This window comes from Diachasma alloeum, unplaced genomic scaffold (assembly GCF_001412515.2).
Source record: "Diachasma alloeum isolate Michigan unplaced genomic scaffold, Dall2.0 Dall_scaffold_01036, whole genome shotgun sequence".
In the NCBI taxonomy this organism is placed as follows: Eukaryota; Metazoa; Arthropoda; class Insecta; order Hymenoptera; family Braconidae; genus Diachasma; species Diachasma alloeum.
Window position 1 is genome coordinate 69,219 of NW_021681148.1, and position 23,012 is coordinate 92,230.

Genomic DNA, 23,012 nt, shown 5'->3' on the forward strand with positions numbered 1-23,012 from the left:
ATTGTTCCAAATAACTATGATTGTACGATGTAACAAGGCTAGAAAAATAATTGAACATTTCCAAAGAGCGTTTGTAATAAACCTTACCAAATGAATACAACGCGGAAAAATTTGCCAATGGATAATTTATCATGGCAGCTGACGGTCTGATAGCCATTGTGACTCATGACAATCTCATAGCCATATTCATGCTGTATTCATTCCCCAATATTTTTTATAGACGCTCTATGCGAATGTTTATTGACAATCATAATTATTCTGGATTTTGGAAAGAAAGCTGAATAGCTAATGAAGCATATTTAAGGTTACTAAAATCGAAAGGAATAAAAATAACGTCTCAAGAATAATATATTTGAGCATTCATCTGAATTCAGTAATATTCCAGGCTGTTCTGAAACACAAGTCAAGGTTCTAATTAATGAATGACGTTCAAAAGTTGATGTGAATAGTCCTGAAACGGGTTAGAATTACTTCATAGATTTAGCTGTAAGTATAGTATCAAGTATCAACAGACTCCAGCGTTTGTAGACTGCAATACAAACACTTGTTGCTTTGGAATGATAATCAGTCTACCTACTTAACTTTCAACAGAAATATCTCGTGATCCCATGGGGTTCAAAAGTATCTCGAGGTAAATCTGAATGTTAAAAATGAATTCCATTGAGAAAACTTGTCCATCCCCCTCAAGCCAATAATTTCAGCTATGAAAAAAAACCCATTCGAGCATTCGTCAAAAACTCGTTCCTTTACGCAATTCAGATGCTTGGAGACCACGTAGCTAAATCCCCTCACGACTCTGTAAACTATAAAATAGAGCATCGAGTCATGATGAGCGATGAAATCATCCATTTTTAAAATTGCAACAATTACAACACAGTGATAATTATCGGGTCACATTGATGGTATTAATTAGTATATTTGAAAACAATGATAAATGTAAAAAAGACTCACTTGGACACAGAATATTTGCCATACACCAGAACCACCTTGATTGATGAGGAGCAAACGAGTGAGTGCTTCTACTGTCAGACAGCGAAAAAGGCGGGCTGTCCCTCTATTTGGGTTGGCGAATGGATAGCAATTATTGTTATCTACACGATAGGAATTGAACATGAAGAAGTTCCTCTTTTCACCAACGAGACGAGAGATGAAGACAACTGTCTTGGTACCAGCAACGTACATAAACCCCGAATCGTGAAGGCTTGATTCATGCCTCTCCATCAAAGAGTTTATTCCCGTGGTGAGGTCCCTGAAGACCATCGAAGAACTGAAGAAACCCTCCCATACAGCCTGAATACCAATTCCAACAGTGTGACCACGAAATATCACTGATGGTAAAAGCTCGTCTAGGCACAGATGAAGAGCAGTCACATTGTTGGCTGACTTAGACTGCACGTAGTACTTGTCGCCTTCAATCAGTATGTAGTCAAGAAAATCTCGTGTGATGTTGCCATAAGAGAAGTGCAAAGCCACAATACTGAATGTATCAATCGCCGTACACTGCCCATTGGCCCTTTCTTGGGGGAAGTGCATGGTATCACCTTGGCGAAAACGCGCTGATTGATGGAGAAAAACATTAGCAATCTTTGGCAGTCCATACGACGTTTGCCTTCAATTTCGATCATGTTATTAGGTAAATTTTTCGGTTTTCCCAAGAACAATCGATTACATGAACAGGTGCGACCGATCCAAAGAATGAATTGAACCACTCACCGGACTTTCTGAACATGTAGTTTGATTTGCGTTTTCGTCAGTCACTGTCAATGGAATGGGCTTGGGAAACTGCAAGTGGCATGACACCAGTTCCTCCATCATTTTGGCCCTTTTATCTGCCATATGGACTTGAGAGAATGCGAAAGGGACACGTCTGATTAAGCATTCTGCATAAGTACATATGAACACACTACAGTCAAAGTCATTGGTTTGGTGAGGAATACCATGTTAATTGACAGATAAATCAACTAAATATCACTTCAATAAAATATAGAAATGTACTGGAAACGTTCAGATGGGAAGAATGAGAACCTTTATATGTTTTGTTGTCCATTCTGTTGCGTTTAGAACTGCCTGTTTCTTATCTACATGTTCACTCATCAAGTAACGAAGAATTGTCTGTGAAAAAAATGCTATGAGACTCAGAACAAAAAGTGTGTATTGATTTTAACGAACTTACATCCATGCAGAGTTGATTAGGGAGGTCCATGCTGTCATAGTATTCAATTGACTTTTCTTTGACTCGTACAGCACACAAACACCAATGGATTTTTATGTGGTGTATTGGGATCAACACCAACTCTTTGCTGAAAATTTCAACCTGGATTTTCCAAAATGAAGAAATTAGTCCCACGAAAAATATTTTCAACAATTGCTGATACAATCTGAAGACTATTTATTTTTCGTCTACCGTTTGACATTGTTGTACGAGCCGGCTGCTTGTTGATAGAAATTCGTGTCAAAGACGTGCACAGAACTTGCGCTGGCTCTGGTTAATAGATTCATGTATTTATTAATTACCTGGGAGAAAAAGGAACATACGAATGGCACTGAACAGATGAGAAGAGGATGTTGTGCTTTTCCATAATTACATTATTGTTGAGCCAATTGGGTGAGATCAATGTGTTCAGATCTATAACACGTAGTGGTCCGCCTTCGCTAGAGATCATCAGATTGTTTTCTCTTGTCAGCCAATCCTAAAAATGAATAATAATTGAAAGTGGGGAATATAGAATCGAACTTAGGCATGAGAACTATCGCTATACTGTTCAAGGAGTTTCCGGATTCTAGGAAACTAATTCCTCTGAGAAAATTTCCCCGGCTGGAATTTTATAAGAAAACTACTTTAAACATGCCTCAGAAAATTTTATCAAATACATAATTCGAAAATTAAGGGGAAGTAATGATCAACAAGCACAAGTATATGGCAATAGGAACAATAGATTTTCTAGCAAGGAAGGGAAAAGGAAGGAGTCATGCCGACGTGCAGAATTAAATTGAATTTATTGGGAAATTTACAGTTAATGAAGGCGGATGAAGAATCCTAATTTATGTTTAGAAATTGAATCAATTGAATCGAAAACAATTTTTTAGAAAAAGGAGAAGCTAAAAAAAGTTTCTTCATCATAATTCAGCGAAAAATAATCTTCCCTCCACTCAATTTGTTTAATAAAAAAAAAGTTCAACTCAAGTTTTCCCATGGCATAAATGAACTCATATTGAGAATTGAAAATTCCCCCCTGTGCGGAATTTTTCAGGGTTATTTAATTTACAAAATGAATACAAAAGGATGGGAACGTACAATAATTACAATATTTACATTCAGAAGTAAAGGAATTTTCCCGCAGTGCATTTGTTATGCCCCAAATAATATTATGAAATTCCTCTGCTGATTCGGGTGACATAAAGTGACGAAAGTAGCACATGTTATCCGAAACAAAACTGTGGAATGAGGTAATATAAAATAACGTGGAATACTCGTGAATTAAACTTCACGTATAAACGACGAATGTGGATAACTGGGGTGCAGCGTCAGCACTTTGCGCCCCGACGCCTGGCCTTCGCGCGCGCTGGGAGACGTCAACCGATGCCTCGCCGGTGTGCGACGAAGAACGACTTGATGCAATCGAATTAAACGGGTGCATAAAACAGTGGTGAATTCGTTGCCTCGGGGCCAGTTACTCGACGAGTCTTGAATTACCTTTTTATCAAGATACGCGACAGTGTATCGGCCAAGTTGACGTTTTACCGGTGTGACGTCATAGGCCAATGCTGTTGCGTATAATATACACGACACAACTACTCCCCGAATGGTTTTTATTTTTTTTCTCGTGACACGAGAATTTCTCGCGAAATCCGTCCTTAGTGACATTATATAAGTTGACTATGAGCTTTCTAAAGATATTTTTACTTTCTCGATAAATCAATAATAAATAAAAATATCCGCCATAGCAGCCATCATAATGTAATATTTCGCGAGTTTATTTTCTCTCAGCGTTAGATTTGTTCGTCAACGTTGGCAACGAATATAATGTCTGTTTCTCTCTCTTTCTCTCTCTTCTTCCCTTTTTTCCGGCTGTTACCGGTAGCGTTGGCAGCAGAGATTATAGGGGAGATTGCAAGCGCTTATGGAGAAGCAAAGAGGATAGACTAAAGTAGAGGCTCAGATCCGGGGGTTTGGCCGACCCGAGCGTGAGGCTAGTACGACCCCATGGCAGAGAGGGCGACGCGGTTGATTTCGGTGTCTGGCCGAGTTCGCTATTTCGGTAACTCGGCAGTAATATCAGTCCCAATGTCACAGGGATAGTTTCGAAGGGGAATTTATGCCCTCCTCGTCCTCAACATGTTCTTAATGTTTTTCAGGTGATTCATTTGCTTGCTAATTAATATTAAGGAATGGGACACAGACGGTGTGATGGAGAATTAAATTCCCCATCAATCGATTCCCGTTGCATCCCTTAATCTCTGTAACAAAAAAATACAAATTACGACTAAAGTCATGGGCCAGTGAGAAACATATTTTTCTTCTCGGCACACACTGACTTTTCACCATTCGCTCGCGAATTAAAAATTTGTCTCTCCGCTCCTAATTGAAATTAAGGGATGAAAAAAAGGCTGTTTGACGGAGAACTAAATTACCCATCAATTAACCCGCTTTCATGTCGTAATCTCTGTAAAAAATGGAAGAAACTGTCATGGAAATCACAGCGCAGTAAGAAAAATCATTGTTTTGTGTCGCATAGTGACTCCCGGTAATTAAAAATTCAACTCTCCCCTCCTAATTGAGGTTAAGGGATGAAAAAAAGGCTGTTTGACGGAGAACTAAATTACCCATCAATTAACCCGCTTTCATGTCGTAATCTCTGTAAAAAATGGAAGAAACTGTCATGGAAATCACAGCGCAGTAAGAAAAATCATTGTTTTGTGTCGCATAGTGACTCCCGGTAATTAAAAATTCAACTCTCCCCTCCTAATTGAGGTTAAGGGATGAAAAAAAGGCTGTTTGACGGAGAACTAAATTACCCATCAATTAACCCGCTTTCATGTCGTAATCTCTGTAAAAAATGGAAGAAACTGTCATGGAAATCACAGCGCAGTAAGAAAAATCATTGTTTTGTGTCGCATAGTGACTCCCGGTAATTAAAAATTCAACTCTCCCCTCCTAATTGAGGTTAAGGGATGAAAAAACGGCAGTTCGACGGAGAATTAAATTCTCCATTAATTAACCCTCTTTCATCCCTTGATCTCTGTAACAAAAAAATAAAAACTGCCATGAAAGTCAGGGGCCAGTAAGAAAAATAATTTTTTCGCGGCGCACACTGACTTTTCACCATTCGCCCGTGAATTAAAAATTCACTTCTCCTTTCCTAATTGAGATTAAGGGATGAAAGAGAGTTAATTAATGGAGAATTTAATTCTCCGTCGAAATGCTTTTTTTTCATCCCGTAATCTCAATTAGGAGGGAAGAAGTGAATTTTTAATTCGCGAGCGAATGGTGAAAAGTCAGTGTGCGTCGCGAAAAAATTATTTTTCTTACTGGCCCTTGACTTTCATGGCAGTTTTCATTTTTTTGTTACAGAGATTAAGGGACGAAAGAAGGTTAATTAATGGAGAATTTAATTCTCCGTCGAACTGCCGTTTTTTCATCCCTTAATCTCAATTAAGAGGGGAGAGGTGAATTTTTAATTACCGGGAGTCACTGTGCGCCACAAAACAATTATTTTTCTTACTGCACTGTGATTTCCATGACAGTTTCTTGCATTTTTCACAGAGATTAAGGGATGAAAGAGAGTTAATTGATGGGTAATTTAGTTCTCCCTAAAACAGCCGTTTTTTCATTCCTTAATTTCAATTAGGAGGGAAGAGACAAATTTTTAATTCGCGGGCGAATGGTGAAAAGTCCGTGTGCGCCGAGAAGAAAATTATTTGTCTCACTGGCCCATGACATTTGTCGTAGTTTGTATTTTTTTGTTACAGAGATTAAGGGATGCAACGGGAATCGATTGATGGGGAATTTAATTCTCCATCACACCATCTGGGTTTCATTCCTTAATATTAATTAGCCAGCAAATGAATCACCTGAAAAACATTGAGAACATGTTGAGGACGAGGAGGGCATAAATTCCCCATCGAAACTATCCCTGTGACAGCGGGACTGCTATTACTGCCGAGTTACCGAAATAGCGAACTCGGCCAGACACCGAAATCGATCGCGTCGCCCTCTCTGCCATAGGGTCGTACTAGCCTTACGCTGGGGTCGGCCAAACCCCCGGATCTGAGCCTCTACTTTAGTCTATCCTCTTTGTGGAGAAGCTTCACCCGCAAAATTTCGTAGCGGTGGCGCATGAACTAAGTTTGTGGCCGTATCTGTGAATAAAGTAGGGCACGAGTCCGAAAGTGTCGATAACGGCGTAGAGTTAGCAGAATCGGAAGAATCGGTGGGCTGGGAATGCTGTGAGATGAAAGTTATAACGGCTTTCAAGGAAACGATATAGTTTTCAAGCGCCGAGTGGCCCCGCAATATTTGCGCTCAATTAAAAATTCATTTTTCCTCTCCCAATTACGATGGAGAGATGGAACCAACGGCATTCGATTGAGGATTAAATACTCAATCGACCGACACCAGTTGCATCCCTCTATCCTCCACGGGGGAGTGGAAAACTCGCGTTGAACGTCACGACGGCGCAGAAGAAAACGATACAGTTTTCAAGTGCTGAGGCTCCGCAATATTTGCACCCAATTAAAAATTAATTTCTCTTCTCCTAATGAAAATGGAGAGATGTAATGAACGCCAATCGATTGAGAATTGAATTCTCAATAAATGACAATGGTTTCATTCCTTCATCTCAATTAGGGGTGGGGGGGAGAAACAAATTTTTAAATCGTTGGAGCTCCTCCGGCCTCACTCGATGCCGGAGAACCGTTCGGGGTTACTTCGCACTTTTGAAAATTCATTCCTCCGCTCCTAATTGAGATTAAGAAATGAAACCGCTGTCATTCAGTGAGAATATAATTCTCGATCGATAGGCATTGGTTTCATTCCTTCATCTCAATTAGGGGAGGAGAAATCAATTTTCAAATCGGTGGAGCCCCTCCGGCCCACTCGACGCCGAAGAATCGTTCGGGGTGACTCCGCGCTTTTGAAAATTCATTCCTCCCCAGCCAACAATTTACCGGTAAATTTCCGGATATTTACTGGTCTTGGGAGGAATTTTAGATGACATAGGTAAAAATTGTTCTCAGGGTCCCCTCCTAATTGAGATTAAAAAATGAAACCGGTATCCATTCATTGAGAATTCCATTCTCAATCGATTGGCGTTTGTTCCATCTCTCCATCTTTATTAGGAGAAGAGAAATTAATTTTTCATTGGGTGCAAATATTGCGGAGCCTCTCAGCGCTTGAAAACTGTATCGTTTTCTTCTGCGCAGTCGTGACTTTCATCGCGAGTTTTCCACTCCCCCATGGAGGATGGAGGGATGGAACTGGTGTCAGTTGATTGAGTATTTAATCCTCAATCGAATGCCACTGGTTTCATCTCTTCATCTTAATTGGGAGAGAAAAAATGAATTTTTAATTGAGCGCAAATATTGCTGGGCCACTCGGCGCTTGAAAACTATATCGTTTCCTTGAACTCCATTGTAATTTTCATCTCACAGCATTCCCAGCCCACCGATTCCTCCCCTGGCGTGATTTCTATCCCCACTCTACCTCTGCTCACTTTACGCCATTATCGACACTCTCGGACTCGTGCCCACCTTATTCACAGGTACGGCCGCAAAATTAGTTCATGCGCCACCGCTACGAAATTTTGCGGCTGAAGCTTCTCCATAAGCACTGGCAATCTCTCCTATAATCTCTGTTGGCAGCATTATTAGCTTCCCGCGCAATCTCCCCTTCTTATTATGTTAATAATGCTATACTGCATTGTGCTACTCATTGCGATCACTATGCTTGCTTATTAATAGATAACACAAATGATTGGATATACATTGATGATGCCGTTATTTCAAAAATTCGATGGCCGCGGAACGCTAAAGATGTGTATATATTATTTTTGGAGAAAAAGAATGAAAATTCGAAGAAAAATTAATTTTGGTGAAACTGCAGAAACGTATTTTTTTCCTTCACAAGAATGCCATGTGTAATATATTTGGATCATTTAACATAGATGATTTTGAGTTGCTGAATGTGGTGAACCTATATTAGGTATATATACCAAAATTCTATTTGAAGAAAGTCGGGTTCAATCCTTAAGTCCCTAAGAAATACATATGTTGAAGCAATCGATGAAAGTTGGTGTATGTGTCTAAAATCTGACTCAGATCCTTCACGACTGGTAGACACCTGAGTAACTTTGGGGGAAACCAATCTGAGCAGTCATAAGTCTCCTTAAAATTTTTTTATGCGATTCAACCATTTGAAGACTATTACGGATGATTTTATTCCGACGTAATTCCAAATAAAATGTACAGAGCTGAAAAATTGAGGAGAAACTCTATTAGNTGATTTTATTCCGACGTAATTCCAAATAAAATATAGAGAGCTAAAAAATTGAGGAGAAACTCTATTAACGGTAATTGTTGGCAATTGTATAATTGTTTTAGTTAACCATATTATTTTGCAAAAGATTGTTTTGCTTTGCAAAAATGAGTGAAATCCTATAAAAAAATCACAAAAAAACTTTTGTGAAAAAATTTTGCCAAGTTGACGTTTTATTGCCTGATCCTATTTTCCAAAAAAATATCCTTACTTTTATTCACAAAAAAATACTTGAAATAAAAAATACGCCAAGCACGTCGTTCACAAATCATATTGCCTACAGGGATCTGATATCTCAAGTGAATGAATCCAGTAACATATATGAATGGAAAGGTCGCCATTGGAGACGCTAAATAACAAAACGCCCTCTACAAATTGCCGGCTTGAGAATACACATAGATGATACATACGCTCATATGTCCATGTGTGAGCAGATTTTTATATATCTGCGAGCACTCCTAAACTAGCCATCTTGAAAAAACTAGCGCCCCCAACGCTAACTAGCGTCGCCAATTGCCAATTCGATTTTCAGAAAAAAGTCCACTTGGTGCGCCCGGTTTTTTGTGTATACTTCAGAAAATAAAAATTATGTGTAATTGAGTAGTTGATAGATGGGTGTCGAAGTTCATTTCTAGAAAGCAATAAACAAATTTCGGGGAAAATATTGTACAATCTCCGAAATTAAATCAAAGTTTGGTGACATAGTTACTTGAAAAACATTCGATTGTAGATTATCCCGATTCAACGGTCGATCGAGGAATCAACTGCAAATTATCTAAATCTTTAATACCATATTCATTTGAATCAATTGAGATTTTGAATACTCCGGTTGAGTAATGTTGCAATCCACTGATAAAGTACTGAGGCGTTCTATCCTAATGAATTGATCGGTAACAATCGGTACTTTCCATCAAGGGCCACAGAGTGACACAGTGTTAACTAAGATATGTCTTTGATCAATCACAGTTCTCCTTTTCGGCACTGTGTTAGACAGTGCCCTGTGATGGAAAGTGCCCAGTGTAATTGACTTAGACCAAAACCGGACGGGCCAAGTGGACTTTTTTCTGAAAATCGAATTGGTAATTGGCGACGCTAGTTACCATTGGTGGCGCTAGTTTTTTCAAGATGGCCAGTTTAGGAGTGCTCACAGATATATGAAAGTCTGCTCACACATGGACATATGAGCGTATGTATCATCTACGTGTATTCTGCAGCTGGCAATTTGTAGAGGGCGTTGTGTTATTTAGCATCTCCAATGGCGACCTTTCCATTCATATATGTTACTGGATTCATTCACTTGAGATATCAGGTCCCTCTAGTCAATATGATTTGTGAACGAGGTGCTTGCCGTATTTTTTATTTCAAGTATTTTTTTGTGAATAAAAGTGAGGATATTTTTTTGGAAAATAGGATCAGCCAATAAAGCGGCCAAATTTTTTCACAAAAGTTTTTTTGTGATACTTATACTCGCCTGATACCTGCAGTATCAATCCAAGTACTTATTTGTTTAATAAATGGTAAACTAATCACATGAGTTCAATTTCCAATAAAGATAATTATTTCTACTGTCTAATCGCGTGTAATCAATCCTTACATCGAACCCAACCGCTCGGGTCCATAACATATTTAGTGGCAGTGTAATTTTGGGAAGACCGAGGCCTGATCAATCACTGTCTAATTACACAGTGATACATAGTGAGTACTTATTTGTTTAATAAATGGTAAACTAATCACATAAGTTCAATTTCCAATAAAGATAATCATTTTTACTGTCTAGTCGCGTGTAATCAATCCCTACATCGAGCCCAACCGCTCGGGTCCATAACATATTTGGTGGCAGCGTAATTTTGGGAAGACGGAGGCCTAATCAATCACTGTCTAATTACACAGTGATAGAGAGATTATCTGAGGAATTGGACTACTTGGGGGTAGTCTGGGCAACACGTGTAACAACCCTTGGCATCGCGGGAGCGAGAAGATTACCTTTGAGGTAAGCAAGCCAAAGATTTTTTTCGTGGACCTTTCATCGAGGGGCGAGTAGATCATCATCATTGTGGTACCAACGGAAACCTACCCTACTACCTTCCTACCTTACTACCTTCGAGTAAAAAAAGGGATAGTACAGTGGAAAACCTACCCTACTACCTTCGAGTAAAAAGGGGATAGTACAGTGGAAAACTTACCCTACTACCTATGAGTAAAAAAAGGGCTAGTACGACGGAAAGCTATCCTAGCAAGAAGGGATAGTGCTGAGATAGTAGCTACTCAGGTAAGTTTATTTTATTTTTGGCCAAGGGATAAATAATCGATATGTCAACTACAGGAGCTAATGGTAGTCGACAAGAAAGTGATTTTGATTCTTACTCCCTCTCTGCGCGGGGAGCAAGGAGGAATCTATTTCATTCGGATGGGGAGATTGACAGGAATGTTAACCTGCATCGAGGATATACCCGATCTTTGCATCAGAGCATGTTAGCCCCCAATCAGCGGCAGGTACGGGCTGAGGTTCATCAGGAGGCTGGGGATGAGTTACCGGACGAGTTTCCTAGGGCTGGGCTAGCTAATAGTACGCAAAGAAATGAAGGGAGAATCTCAAATTCCCCAAATAATATACGTCTTCGCCCGATAAATCCTTCACAAAATGTGCCTGGGAATCCCTTTGATGAAANTATTTAGTGGCAGTGTAATTTTGGGAAGACCGAGGCCTGATCAATCACTGTCTAATTACACAGTGATACATAGTGAGTACTTATTTGTTTAATAAATGGTAAACTAATCACATAAGTTCAATTTCCAATAAAGATAATCATTTTTACTGTCTAGTCGCGTGTAATCAATCCCTACATCGAGCCCAACCGCTCGGGTCCATAACATATTTGGTGGCAGCGTAATTTTGGGAAGACGGAGGCCTAATCAATCACTGTCTAATTACACAGTGATAGAGAGATTATCTGAGGAATTGGACTACTTGGGGGTAGTCTGGGCAACACGTGTAACAACCCTTGGCATCGCGGGAGCGAGAAGATTACCTTTGAGGTAAGCAAGCCAAAGATTTTTTTCGTGGACCTTTCATCGAGGGGCGAGTAGATCATCATCATTGTGGTACCAACGGAAACCTACCCTACTACCTTCCTACCTTACTACCTTCGAGTAAAAAAAGGGATAGTACAGTGGAAAACCTACCCTACTACCTTCGAGTAAAAAGGGGATAGTACAGTGGAAAACTTACCCTACTACCTATGAGTAAAAAAAGGGCTAGTACGACGGAAAGCTATCCTAGCAAGAAGGGATAGTGCTGAGATAGTAGCTACTCAGGTAAGTTTATTTTATTTTTGGCCAAGGGATAAATAATCGATATGTCAACTACAGGAGCTAATGGTAGTCGACAAGAAAGTGATTTTGATTCTTACTCCCTCTCTGCGCGGGGAGCAAGGAGGAATCTATTTCATTCGGATGGGGAGATTGACAGGAATGTTAACCTGCATCGAGGATATACCCGATCTTTGCATCAGAGCATGTTAGCCCCCAATCAGCGGCAGGTACGGGCTGAGGTTCATCAGGAGGCTGGGGATGAGTTACCGGACGAGTTTCCTAGGGCTGGGCTAGCTAATAGTACGCAAAGAAATGAAGGGAGAATCTCAAATTCCCCAAATAATATACGTCTTCGCCCGATAAATCCTTCACAAAATGTGCCTGGGAATCCCTTTGATGAAATCGAGGAAATTCAGGAGGAGGAAGAAGGAGCAGGGGAGACCAATGAAACACCTGAACAGCCATTTTCTACACCAAGCAACGTCTTCTTTCAGGCGGGGGCACTTGGAGCAGGGGGTTTTATTCTAAATCGGAATCCTGAGGATGGGCGTCGTGAGACCATGCAACCCGACGTAGAAAAATCGGGGGAGGAGCGACCGCCTAGACGTTTTAATCATATCAGAGGGAAAATCGTCGATTTGCATGAAAAAGTTGCGACTCTGGAGATGGGAAACAGGAGAAGAGAGGAAAAAATGCGGGAACTCCTGGAATCTGAGCGTCTTCGTCGGGAGGAGGCATAAATAGAGAGAAATGACGTCAGAGATCTGCTAGCAGATGCCTGGGCGGAGCAAAATGTCCAGAATAATCGGGAGGCCATATGGACGCATCTCGATTTGAAGGGCGCATTGCAGATGGTTCGCAATTTCGGAGGAGAAAATTCAGACAAATTAGACGCCTTCTTGAAATCAGTTGACAGCGCCAGGAAGCTAATCCATCCGCAGCTTCAGGATCTCCTATTGGAGGGGATTCTAGGTAGTAAATTGGAGGGCAGCGCCATGAAAGAACTGAAATATAGAACAGTAACATCATTTGAGCAATTAAAAACTGAATTAGAGTCACTTTTTGGGAAAACAAAGAGTCTCTTGGGGCTTCAGGTGGAGTTTAGTAAATTGCAACAGAGGGAAAACGAAGATGTTACCGAATATGTGGCTCGTACGGAGGAGGTCACTTTAGATTTTCTAAACGGCCTACTGAGTCTTCACAGTGAGTTCAGCGAGCGCGAGAAACAAGCCTCGAAAACGCTGATGTTGACGCTTGCAAAACTTATGTTCGAACAAGGATGACGTGGGCAATTGCAGATTCTAGTACGAGCTCATAATTGTAAAACTCTGCATGATGCTTGTGTAGGAGCCATTGAGCTGGAGAAAACTATATCTGGCACGCACAAAGGGAAAAATGGAGGTATTACAGTGACCCAGAAGAATTTCACCGGCGGAAACCGAAATTCTCTGGGTAGACTATCAACTGGAAAATGTTTTACCTGCGGACAACCGGGACATCAGTCGAAGGAATGTCGTAATAACGGGCAGCGTAAGTCAATATTACCAGTTGCGTCAGAAAGACGCAGCGTCAACGCTTTCGAGACTGTTTGTAAATACTGCAGATATGCAGGTCACGAAGCCACGGACTGTCGTAAATTGGAGAAAAGATTGGGGATACCAAGTTAGCAAAAAATTCCATCAGAATTTACTAATTGCAAAGATGGTATGGCCTCGACATTCAAATACAATAAAGCGGCTGGCAGCAATAATAACAGCTTTGCAAAAAAGAAAAATGAGAAAGCTGACGCTGATAAAGTACTTCCAGTAGGGGCCTATCAGGTGATGATGGTGAAACCTTCGGAGAAGGGGAGAAAATCTTCAAGGAAAACTAAAGGGTAGATGATAATACCAGCAAAATCTACTGAGATTAAAACGCAGATTTTACTCAATGCAGCAGAATTGAACGGGCCTACTTTGTTCCTGGCTGATTCTGGAGCGAAAGCATCTCTCGTGCGGAAAGACAAGCTGAATGATGATGTTGAAATCTCTCCGGGAAATCGAGTGCTGAAAGGGATCTCCAATCAGGATATCGCAACCTTGGGGGAGGCGGTTCTATACCTGAAAATTGGGAAAAAATACCTGGGACATGTGTTTCAAGTGGTACCTGAAACTTTCCCTTGCATCGGGGGAATCTTGGGCGAAGATTTTTTGTCTTCGCCTAGTCTAGAGGTAGAAACTATTCATGGGAAGGCTTTGATCATCAACGGACGTCTTTTCGACCTGTTCCAGGACATAGAGCCCACAAAAATAGAAGCTAGGAGTAAGGTATTACTTCAAGTACCCACAGGTAGCAGAAATACGGGTATTGTTCGGAAGAAACAGGTGGCGAAAGGAGTTTTTATGGGAGAATGCCTGACGAAAGCAGTAAACGGCCAGGCAATAGTCTGCATTATCAATACGAATGAAAATGATGTTTTTGTCGATTTGCCGACGGTGAAACTTGAGCCTTTGCCATCGAAAGAAATCATTATAATGCTGAATAGTTCAAAAAGGTGAGAGGTAAGCGATCGCATTAAATTGCTGCATGAGAATTTGAGAATTGATCATCTGAACAGGGAGGAGAAGGAGTCTCTTTTGGAAATATTGGAGAAATACAATTCTATCCTTCAATTGCCGGGGGATTCTCCGGGAGTGACTGATCATCTAGAACATGAAATTCCATTAAAACCTGGCACTGCGCCCATCAACGCGAGACCTCATCGGTTACAGGAGGCGCAGATGGGCGAAGTTGACCGTCAGGTCAAAGAGATGCTGCAAAATGGCGTCGTATGACCTAGTAAAAGCCAGTGGAATGTACCTCTGCTCGTTATGCCGAAAAAGATGGATGTTTCGGGAAAGGTGAAATTTCGTGTGGTCGTCGATTATCTACGTTTGAATGGCGTCACGATTGGTGATTCATTTCCATTGCCCAATATTAGTGACATTTTGGATCGTTTGAGTAAGGCGAAATATTTCTCAACTCTGGATTTGGCCTCGGGTTTCCATCAAATACCCGTAAAGGACGAGGATAAATGCAAGACTGCTTTCTCTACACCGTACGGGCACTATGAATTCAACAGATTGCCTTTTGGGGTTAAGGGCGCCCCTGCGACATTCCAGAGGTTGATGAATTCCGTCTTGGCTGGAGTTCAGGTAATCCGGTGTTTTGTCTATCTCGATGACATCGTGATTTTTTGACCACATCTACTGGAGCATAATAAGAGGCTGAGGGAGGTCCTGCAGCGCCTGAGGGATGCAAACCTGAGACTTCAACCTGACAAGTGCAATTTCTTGAGGAGAGAAGTTGTGTACCTGGGTCATATCATCACCAAAGATGAGATCAAGGCCGATCCTAGTGAAATAGAAGCAGTGTCGAATTTTCCGGAGCCCCGAGGCAAAAAGGAAATAATGTCCTTCTTGGGTCTGGCGGGTTATTACCGGAAATTCATCAAGGACCTTTCCAAAATCGCAAAACCTTTGTCTAATCTGCTACGAAAGGATGTAAACAGGACCTGGGGGACAATAGAGAAGAACGCCTTTGAGAGCCTGAAATCAGCTCTGATTACAGCGCCAATCCTGCAATATCCAGATTTCCAGAGGCCATTTCTGCTAACTACAGATGCATCAAACAAGGCTGTAGGAGCTGTGTTGTCACAGGGGGAGATCGGCAAGGATCTGCCAATTGTCTATGCCAGTAGGACGCTTAATGCTGCGGAGCAGAAATACAGTACTATAGAAAGGGAGCTAGTAGTCATTGTGTGGGATGCTCATCACTTCCGACCCTACCTATATAGGCGAAAGTTCATTGTAGTTACTGACCACAGGCCCTTGAGGTGGATTTTTAACGTCAAGGATCCAGGTTCAAATCTCGTACACTGGCGTCTGAAACTAGAGGAGTATGATTTCGAGGTGGTATACAAGCCTGGAAAATTAAATACCAACGCTGACGCACTGAGTCGCATCAATGTTGTAACTCGAGCGCAGTCAAAGACCGAGACGGAGAGAGGGGCGAACTCGGACTCCGACAGCGGGGTCATTACACCTGCTGACGATGAGATTTTGGAAATACTACGAGAATATCACGATACACCGATTGCTGGACATCCTGGTAAAAAACGAATTTATGCTAAACTGAGACAGAGATACTATTGGAAGGCAATGAAATCTGACGTGGAGAAATACGTGGGAAGCTGTGAGGAATGTCAACTCAACAAACTGGGAAAAGCCACGAAAGTGCCCATGATCGTCGGAGAAACCCCTGAAACAGCATTTGAGTAGTGTGCTCTGGATATAGTTGGTCCATTGCCCGTTACGAAAGCTGGAAATAAATACATCCTCACGTTCCAGGATGCTCTGATGAAATTCAGCAAAGCTATTGCCATTCCTGACCAAGAGGCTAACACCATCGGTCGTGCGTTCGCAGAGAACATAATCTGTGAGTACGGAACACCACAGAGGCTTCTCACGGAACAAGGACCAAATTTCGTGGGGGAAGTATTCAGAAATGTCTGTAAACTTCTGACAATTAAGAAGATTCAGACGGCGGGTTATCATCCGCAGACCAATGGCATTGTCGAGAGGTCGCATCGCACTCTAGCGGAGTACCTGAGAAACTTCATTCAAGAGGATCAGACGGATTGGGATACGTGGCTGCCATATGCTATGTTTGCATATAACACTACGCCCCACACGGCAATAAAAATGACGCCATTTGAGCTGATTTTTGGAAGACGCGCTGAATTACCGACAGCCGTTAGGCAGCCGCCCCGTTTGACATACTGTTATGATGACTTCGCTCAGGAACTACGAGAGAGATTACGTGCATCAGGAGGCTAAAGAGACCCTTGACAAGGTGAAAGGGTGATCAAAAATCCAGTATGATAAAGATGCACAGCCAATAGAGTTTAAAGTTGGCGACAAGGTTCTCCTGAAAAATGATGTTCTGCGACGCGGGAGATCAAAAAATTTGACAAGGCCCTGGATCGGTCCCTACGAAATTGTCGAGAGGAAATCGGAAGTTAACTACGTAATTCGAAGCGGAAACAAGCAAAAGACGCAGAGAGTCCACGTCAATCGACTACGACCCTTTATAGAGGCATGACTATATGGTCCCCTGCCTCGGCCGATACAACCCTTCGAAGACCTGAAATTTTCTTATCTAAGGGATAAAGGATTTTCCATGGAAAAAGTAGAATTGTCCTTACAATGCGTTTATTCAATTAAACCATTAGTTACAAGGTACAGTCACAGCACCGAAACAATTAGCAGAGTGTCGCGTGTGCCTGTTCCATCCCGGGAAGAAGAAGCCTGGATAATCCCAAAGATATTGACTGCAGAGGGGACATTTCGTTTCACTGTTGTCCAGAAATTGGGGTACGTGGCATGGCTGAGGAACTGGAGTTTCATCGAAGAGACGACGGAGATTAAAGATATCTTCCACGCCAGTCTCGATGTCAAAGCGAACTGGGAGATCCCAAAGGACGTTCAGATCCTTTCTACTGGAATTTCTCCATCGCCTGACTTGCTGCTTGAACTCCAGATACACGTGTCCAGGAGAATGGGGGAATCTGGTGCACTGAAACAACCAAAAAGTAGGGGAAAATTAGAAGAAATAGAGACTTGGGAAGTCAAGGAGAGGCAGGAGAATAAAAGAGTGGAAAATGTATTCGGACTTACCAGGTATTCAAACGTGAATTCATCCACAGAATGCTTCAAATATGGATGCTTTCTGACGGAGTATCTTGGTTGGGAAACGGGGGGTCCGAGTCGTTCCCACACATTTTTCCTGACGGGTCTTCTCGTTGAGCCCTTGAACCGAAATGTCTTCACGGGGGACCCAGTAGAAGACGCAGCACGGGTTCCAGGAGGATTGCTGGAGCGCAATGGGCAGGCACGAGAAAAATGTGCAAGCTGGTCACACTTGAAGCATCTTTTTCGAGCTTCAGGAGTGGTTGATGATGGGCGAGGTCCTACTCGACGGGATCTCTTGCAGATCCCACAGTTAGAGGACGTTCCACATGCGGCGAAAGGACACTTTCGGAAAACATGTCCGGCTGTTCCACACTTGAGGCACTTTCCTGGATTCATCTTGGTGATTTGGTGTATTGTAACCGTTTCACTCAAAATTTTGGAGAGGAGTGTGACTAACTGGGGGCGACAGGCACTTTTATATCAAAGAGTGCAACGTCGACAAATATGGCCGCCGTCAAGTCAACGTCGACATCAACGTCACCTGAGGTCATCGTCCGGCTCGACTTCAAGAACTTGTGAGTTCGCAATAACACGGAAGCCGATGAATTTTGCAATGCCCTTCATAATGCTGATGCTGGGAAGCATGGCATCTGAAATAAGCGGGGAGGGGCATGTGGTGGAAAAGTTCATTTACACTCCTGGAATTTATTTTGAACCTGTCGGAAGATTGTATCTGAGTAATCAGGTATGGAGCATAGCTGCATCTACAGATGTATCACCCTGGATGTTAAGGGCTGATCAGGTTCATCGACATCTTTCCCTGGCAAAAGAACTCTGTCGAAGGGCCGGGAAAGGTGGAGAGAATTTTAAACTCATCGTGGAACAGTGGATTGAGGACTTTGCGGAGACAAAAGATGTCATTCTTGGGATGCTGAGTTCCAGTGATTCAACCAAGAAATGCAGAGGGCTCATAGATGGTCTAGGGACCATTGCCAAATCATTATTCGGTACTATGGATGCCCAAGATGCACAGGTAATTGATGAAAGACTCAAACGGCTGGAGGATGGTGTCGAAGGGACTTTCAGGAGTTCAGCAAAATAACTGGAGATAATTAACTCGACACTCTATCAGCTGGGTCATGCGGAGGAGATGATAAAAAAGAACGAGGGAATCTTGATGCAGTCCATGAAGGAGGCTGTGAGTGAAGTAAATCATGAGAACACGATAATGAATAATGAATAAAATCAACGTGGACGAACATCTCATGATACTGGAAGCAATCTACACTGGAGTACTCAGGGATGCTGCGAAGATCAAGAAGCTACTTACCGACTCCAGGGGGTTGGTGTTGAATACAGGGGTATTCACAGAGGACGGTTTAGTCACCCTCCTTAAAACAGCGAATTTACCAAAGGGTTTAAGTTTCCCCTTTGAGCTCGAAGTAGGCGGGATGTATCAACTACAGAAGGTATCCACCGTCAGTGTACATGCATTTGGCTTGAAAATTATTACCATGGTAGAAATACCACTCGTTGACTTCCAAGCGTTTGACGTTTTGCTGACGCATGGGATTCCTGTGCGGACAACGGACGGCTATCACTCATACTTGGAGGCGAGGAATGAACTTCTCGTAATTTACGGAGCGACACAGCAGTTCGTGCCAATGACCGAGGGACAATTAAATCGCTGTAAGCAAATTCGAGCACAATCCCTATGCACTGAGTCTTTGCCAATACAGAAGGTGAAAAATACGAGTCCGTGCGAGGTGCAAATGTTTATGAATCCGGAGAAGATGCCCAATACTTGTGTGGTGAAACACCTCCAGCTTCCAAGGGCTCACTCTTATAAAAATGAGAAAGGACAACGCATGGTTCTACGCGGCTCAAGAACCTGAGGGAATAGCAGTCACCTGCGGTGACAATGAAGAACGGGATATTCTGGACGACTCAGGAATCCTGCGAGTCAAAGATTCCTGTGAGATAATTACTTCTGACTTGACTATAAGAGGCCGGAAGACACATGAAGTGACATACAACGCTCATGTTCATCCAAAGCTGAATTTGACGTTGGATGACGTCACTGTCACGCAACTAGAGCAATGAAAATTCAACCTGAGCGACGTCCAGCTGACCAATGTTGTCATTGGTCAGCTGAAATATGAGGAAACTGGAAGGGCTTCAAAATAGCATAAGAATGTATGTATTGAATTGAGAATCTGTTAATTGTTACGTACGACTACGTATCCCTCAATTTTCTAAGTTCCGGGCTCACTCATTCAGGGCACATCCTTCCCTGAGTCTCCAATCAAAAATTTGACGCATGGCTTTCGCGCGCGCTGGGAGACGTCACCCGATGCCTCGCAGGTGTGCGACGAAGAACAACGACCTGATGCAATCGAATTACACGGGTGCATAAAAGACTGGTGAATTCGTTGCCTCGGGGCCAGCTACTCGACGAGTCTTGAATTACCTTTTTATACTTATACTCGCCTGATGCCTTCAGTATCAATCCGAGTACTTATTTGTTTAATAAATGGTAAACTAATCACATAAGTTCAATTTCCAATAAAGATAATTATTTCTACTGTCTAATCGCGTGTAATCAATCCCTACATCGAACCCAACCGCTCGGGTCCATAACATATTTGTGGCATAAAAAAAACACCAACTCAATGGTTCCCCAGGAAATTAAATGATACCAGAGAAAATGGGATGCCAAATCAAATTTAAATTAAAAAATACCATTCCCGCAACCTTGAGACCTCCTCTCGGGGCATTTCGTCCAGCCCAACCAATCATTACATCTTTAATTCATAACTAACTCGATTGTTTTTTATAACCATACTTCTCTATACCTATACCTGTTTCTATGGACATTTCTTATCACTATTATCACTACTCTGTGATTGAAAAAACATACCTGAACAGTAGAAGCCTGTGGGGTGTATTGCGATGACCTTGATGATAATACACAGCGGAAGTCTGCAGCTTTATCCTCCAGTAAGAAAAGGATATTCTCATCACTAGTAGCCTCTAACTATAAATGAAATATAATTAACTGATGAATACGTCCATCTCCAGGTTATTATTAAGTAAGTGGAAGGTCGAGCGATAGCGCACAAATTAATAACGACTTTTAGTAAATTGTCACCTTTTGAAATAATCACCATTCAATCAATTTATTACTTGTGAAAAGCGATCTTCCTAATTACAATTGTGAAATTGTAATGGCAATAATTACAATAAATATCAAAAAAATGTCCTAGTTGCCTAGTTGTTCATTCCATCAGAACCCTGTTCAGGCGGGAATTATTAGTAGAACGTTGCATTCATGGTAATTTCATCAACGTCGTAATTTATTCCTCCAATATTAAGTGGCATTTCACCAATTAAACACAATACAATTTTGTGATAATAATCCTTTGTCTCAACTTACATTGGTGATGCTGGAAACGGCAGCTTGTAGATGTTTCAAACGGAATATGCGTTGCTGAAAAACCACCAGAACCTTCGTATTCGCATTTATTTCCACCGAGTGAACAACTGTTGATGTTGGAGAGTTCACGTTTAGGCTCTGCATGAAAAATTAAATCAGGACATGAGATCACAGGAAAAACAGCAGGTGCCTCTAGCGAATTTGTATCTCGTGAAGGTTCATCGAAGCCTTCGTCGTCGCAGTTGTTTCCACCGGAAAAATAACTTTTGATATTGGAGAGCTCATGGAGAGCCTCTTCACGAGAGATTAAAACTGGACATGAGGTCACAGGAGAAGCCGCAGATGCCTCCAGCGAGTTTGTGCCTCGTGTAGATTCACTGAGGCCTTCGTCTCCACATTCATCGACAATCTATAAATGAGTGATAACACATAATAAGTTATGATAGTGGACGAGTTAGGGGTGCACCATGGGCCGTTTGATACCTTGTTATAAAAGAGAAGTGGGAAGTTCATGGGCGAGTTGAAGGTCATATTCGAAAGCAAGATATTCATCATGATTTCTTGATAATAAAATTTTTTTCTTTTTTTCCGGATGCAATAAAATTCACAATTTTCGAGCAGAAGAAAAATAAGAATTTCTCGAATTTCTAAGATTTTCAACGACAATGTGAATGTTACGTTACAAATTACTGTTAATTTCCAATTAATAGCGAATTTCACAATAGGTAAATGGAAATGCATTTCTTCTAGTTATTTACATAGACTAACGGACAGCAAATTCACAACTTTCAATTGATTTGATCATCAAATTGTTCATTTTCACTAGCTTAATTCCATAAAATTTCAACGGAACCCTCTTCTGATGAATATTTCCAAGTGAACTTGACGTTCCAACCAAACTTTTATACCATTTGGGACTCAAACTCTTCCAGAAGTAATCGACGAGCAAAGGCTGATGAATGAATTTTCATAGGAGTCGAAGGAGACGATGAGTGATGATCAGAATGAGCCTCCACTTGGACTTCCAGGATTTTCTTATCATCAAAATCAATCCCTCCTTCCTCATCTTTGCAAATGATGTGAAGTTGATAGCTTTGTTCAGCTTCATCACCAAATTCTTTTGCATAGTCTGCGATGATTAATTTCTCCACGTGTTCACAGCATGATCTCCAAATATCAGGGGTGATATAATTCAATGCTACATTCCAAATCCTTTCAGTATTCTCCCGAGAGAAATCAAAACCACGACCGACGTGATGATCAAAATATCGTTTGAGCATCGACCAAATAAGTTCGATGGCATTGTAAAAAAGAGTGGTATGGAGGTAGACGTACAATCTCATGATCTGTCTGAGTTGCAAAAAACTCATCGAGTTCATACAAGTTTGGCTCTTTGTTGGCCTTGCAGAGTTCAAAGACCTTTTTGTTAGTACTTTTGGGATCATAGTGGATGTTATTGTCTTCCGGCCATTTCTGGAGATCTGCTTTGTTCCATGCCGTTGTCGGTTGCTTCTCAGTCTACAGGAATATATTGATTTAATATAGTGCAGTTAATCTAATAATGATGAACCGTTTGACATAAATCAAATGGTTGATCATTATTCGAAAAAATGCAATTTTGTAATAAAATTACAGATTTCACTGCGAATTCAGTTGAATTCCAGTTTTTTGAACAACATAAAGACGAGAATTTCTCAATTTTTTGCAAATTTCAATAAAATAAAAATGTTTCCTCGCAAATTACACTGAAGTTTCAAATTATTCATAATTCTTGAATATATTTAGAGGAATGTACGTGAAATGAAAAGTCCTCATGGATGTTTCCTGGAAATTGTGAATTTTCAATGATGAAATTAATGGACATTTCAGTGGAACTTAAATGTCATAAAAATGTTAGAGAAAATACGGGACGCTTCATACGAAAGTTTTGCAAAGCGTTCAGAACACATTAGTGTTCTGAATTGGTGTATTATTATTTTTTTCTCTTGTGAATCGCTAATACACAAGTAAAAAACAATCT

General features: G+C 41.3%; 2 protein-coding genes across 2 annotated transcripts; both read right to left on the bottom strand.

Moving 5' to 3' along the window:
• Positions 1–577: 577 nt before the first annotated feature.
• On the bottom strand, positions 578–1,977 carry LOC107045654. Its single transcript, XM_015267985.1, has 3 exons — positions 1,714–1,977; positions 952–1,556; positions 578–637 (listed from the first exon to the last, which is right to left on the bottom strand). The coding sequence occupies exons 1-3, from the start codon at positions 1,727–1,729 to the stop codon at positions 578–580; spliced, it is 681 nt and encodes a 226-aa protein (XP_015123471.1). The 5' UTR covers positions 1,730–1,977.
• Positions 1,978–2,400: 423 nt separating this feature from the next.
• LOC107045655 lies at positions 2,401–21,325 on the bottom strand. The gene is made up of 4 exons (XM_015267986.1): positions 20,993–21,325; positions 20,477–20,593; positions 2,586–2,690; positions 2,401–2,514 (listed from the first exon to the last, which is right to left on the bottom strand). Exons 1-4 carry the CDS (start codon positions 21,134–21,136, stop codon positions 2,401–2,403), a joined length of 480 nt encoding a protein of 159 aa, XP_015123472.1. The 5' UTR covers positions 21,137–21,325.
• Between the last annotated feature and the right edge of the window lie 1,687 nt (positions 21,326–23,012).

What these genes read in the sequence shown, in the direction of transcription:
- LOC107045654 (XM_015267985.1), bottom strand. An exon ending in GGCAAATATTCTGTGTCCAA is followed by an intron (nt 638 to 951) that starts GTGAGTCTTTTT and finishes TTTAACATTCAG; the next exon opens with ATTTACCTCGAGATACTTTT.
- LOC107045655 (XM_015267986.1), bottom strand. Translation starts at nt 21,136, where the DNA reads ATGCAGAGCCTAAACGTGAACTCTCCAACATCAACAGTTGTTCACTCG. An exon ending in CACAGGCTTCTACTGTTCAG is followed by an intron (nt 2,691 to 20,476) that starts GTATGTTTTTTC and finishes ATTCATTTTTAG; the next exon opens with GATTGGCTGACAAGAGAAAA. An exon ending in CCAATTGGCTCAACAATAAT is followed by an intron (nt 2,515 to 2,585) that starts GTAATTATGGAA and finishes TTTTTCTCCCAG; the next exon opens with GTAATTAATAAATACATGAA.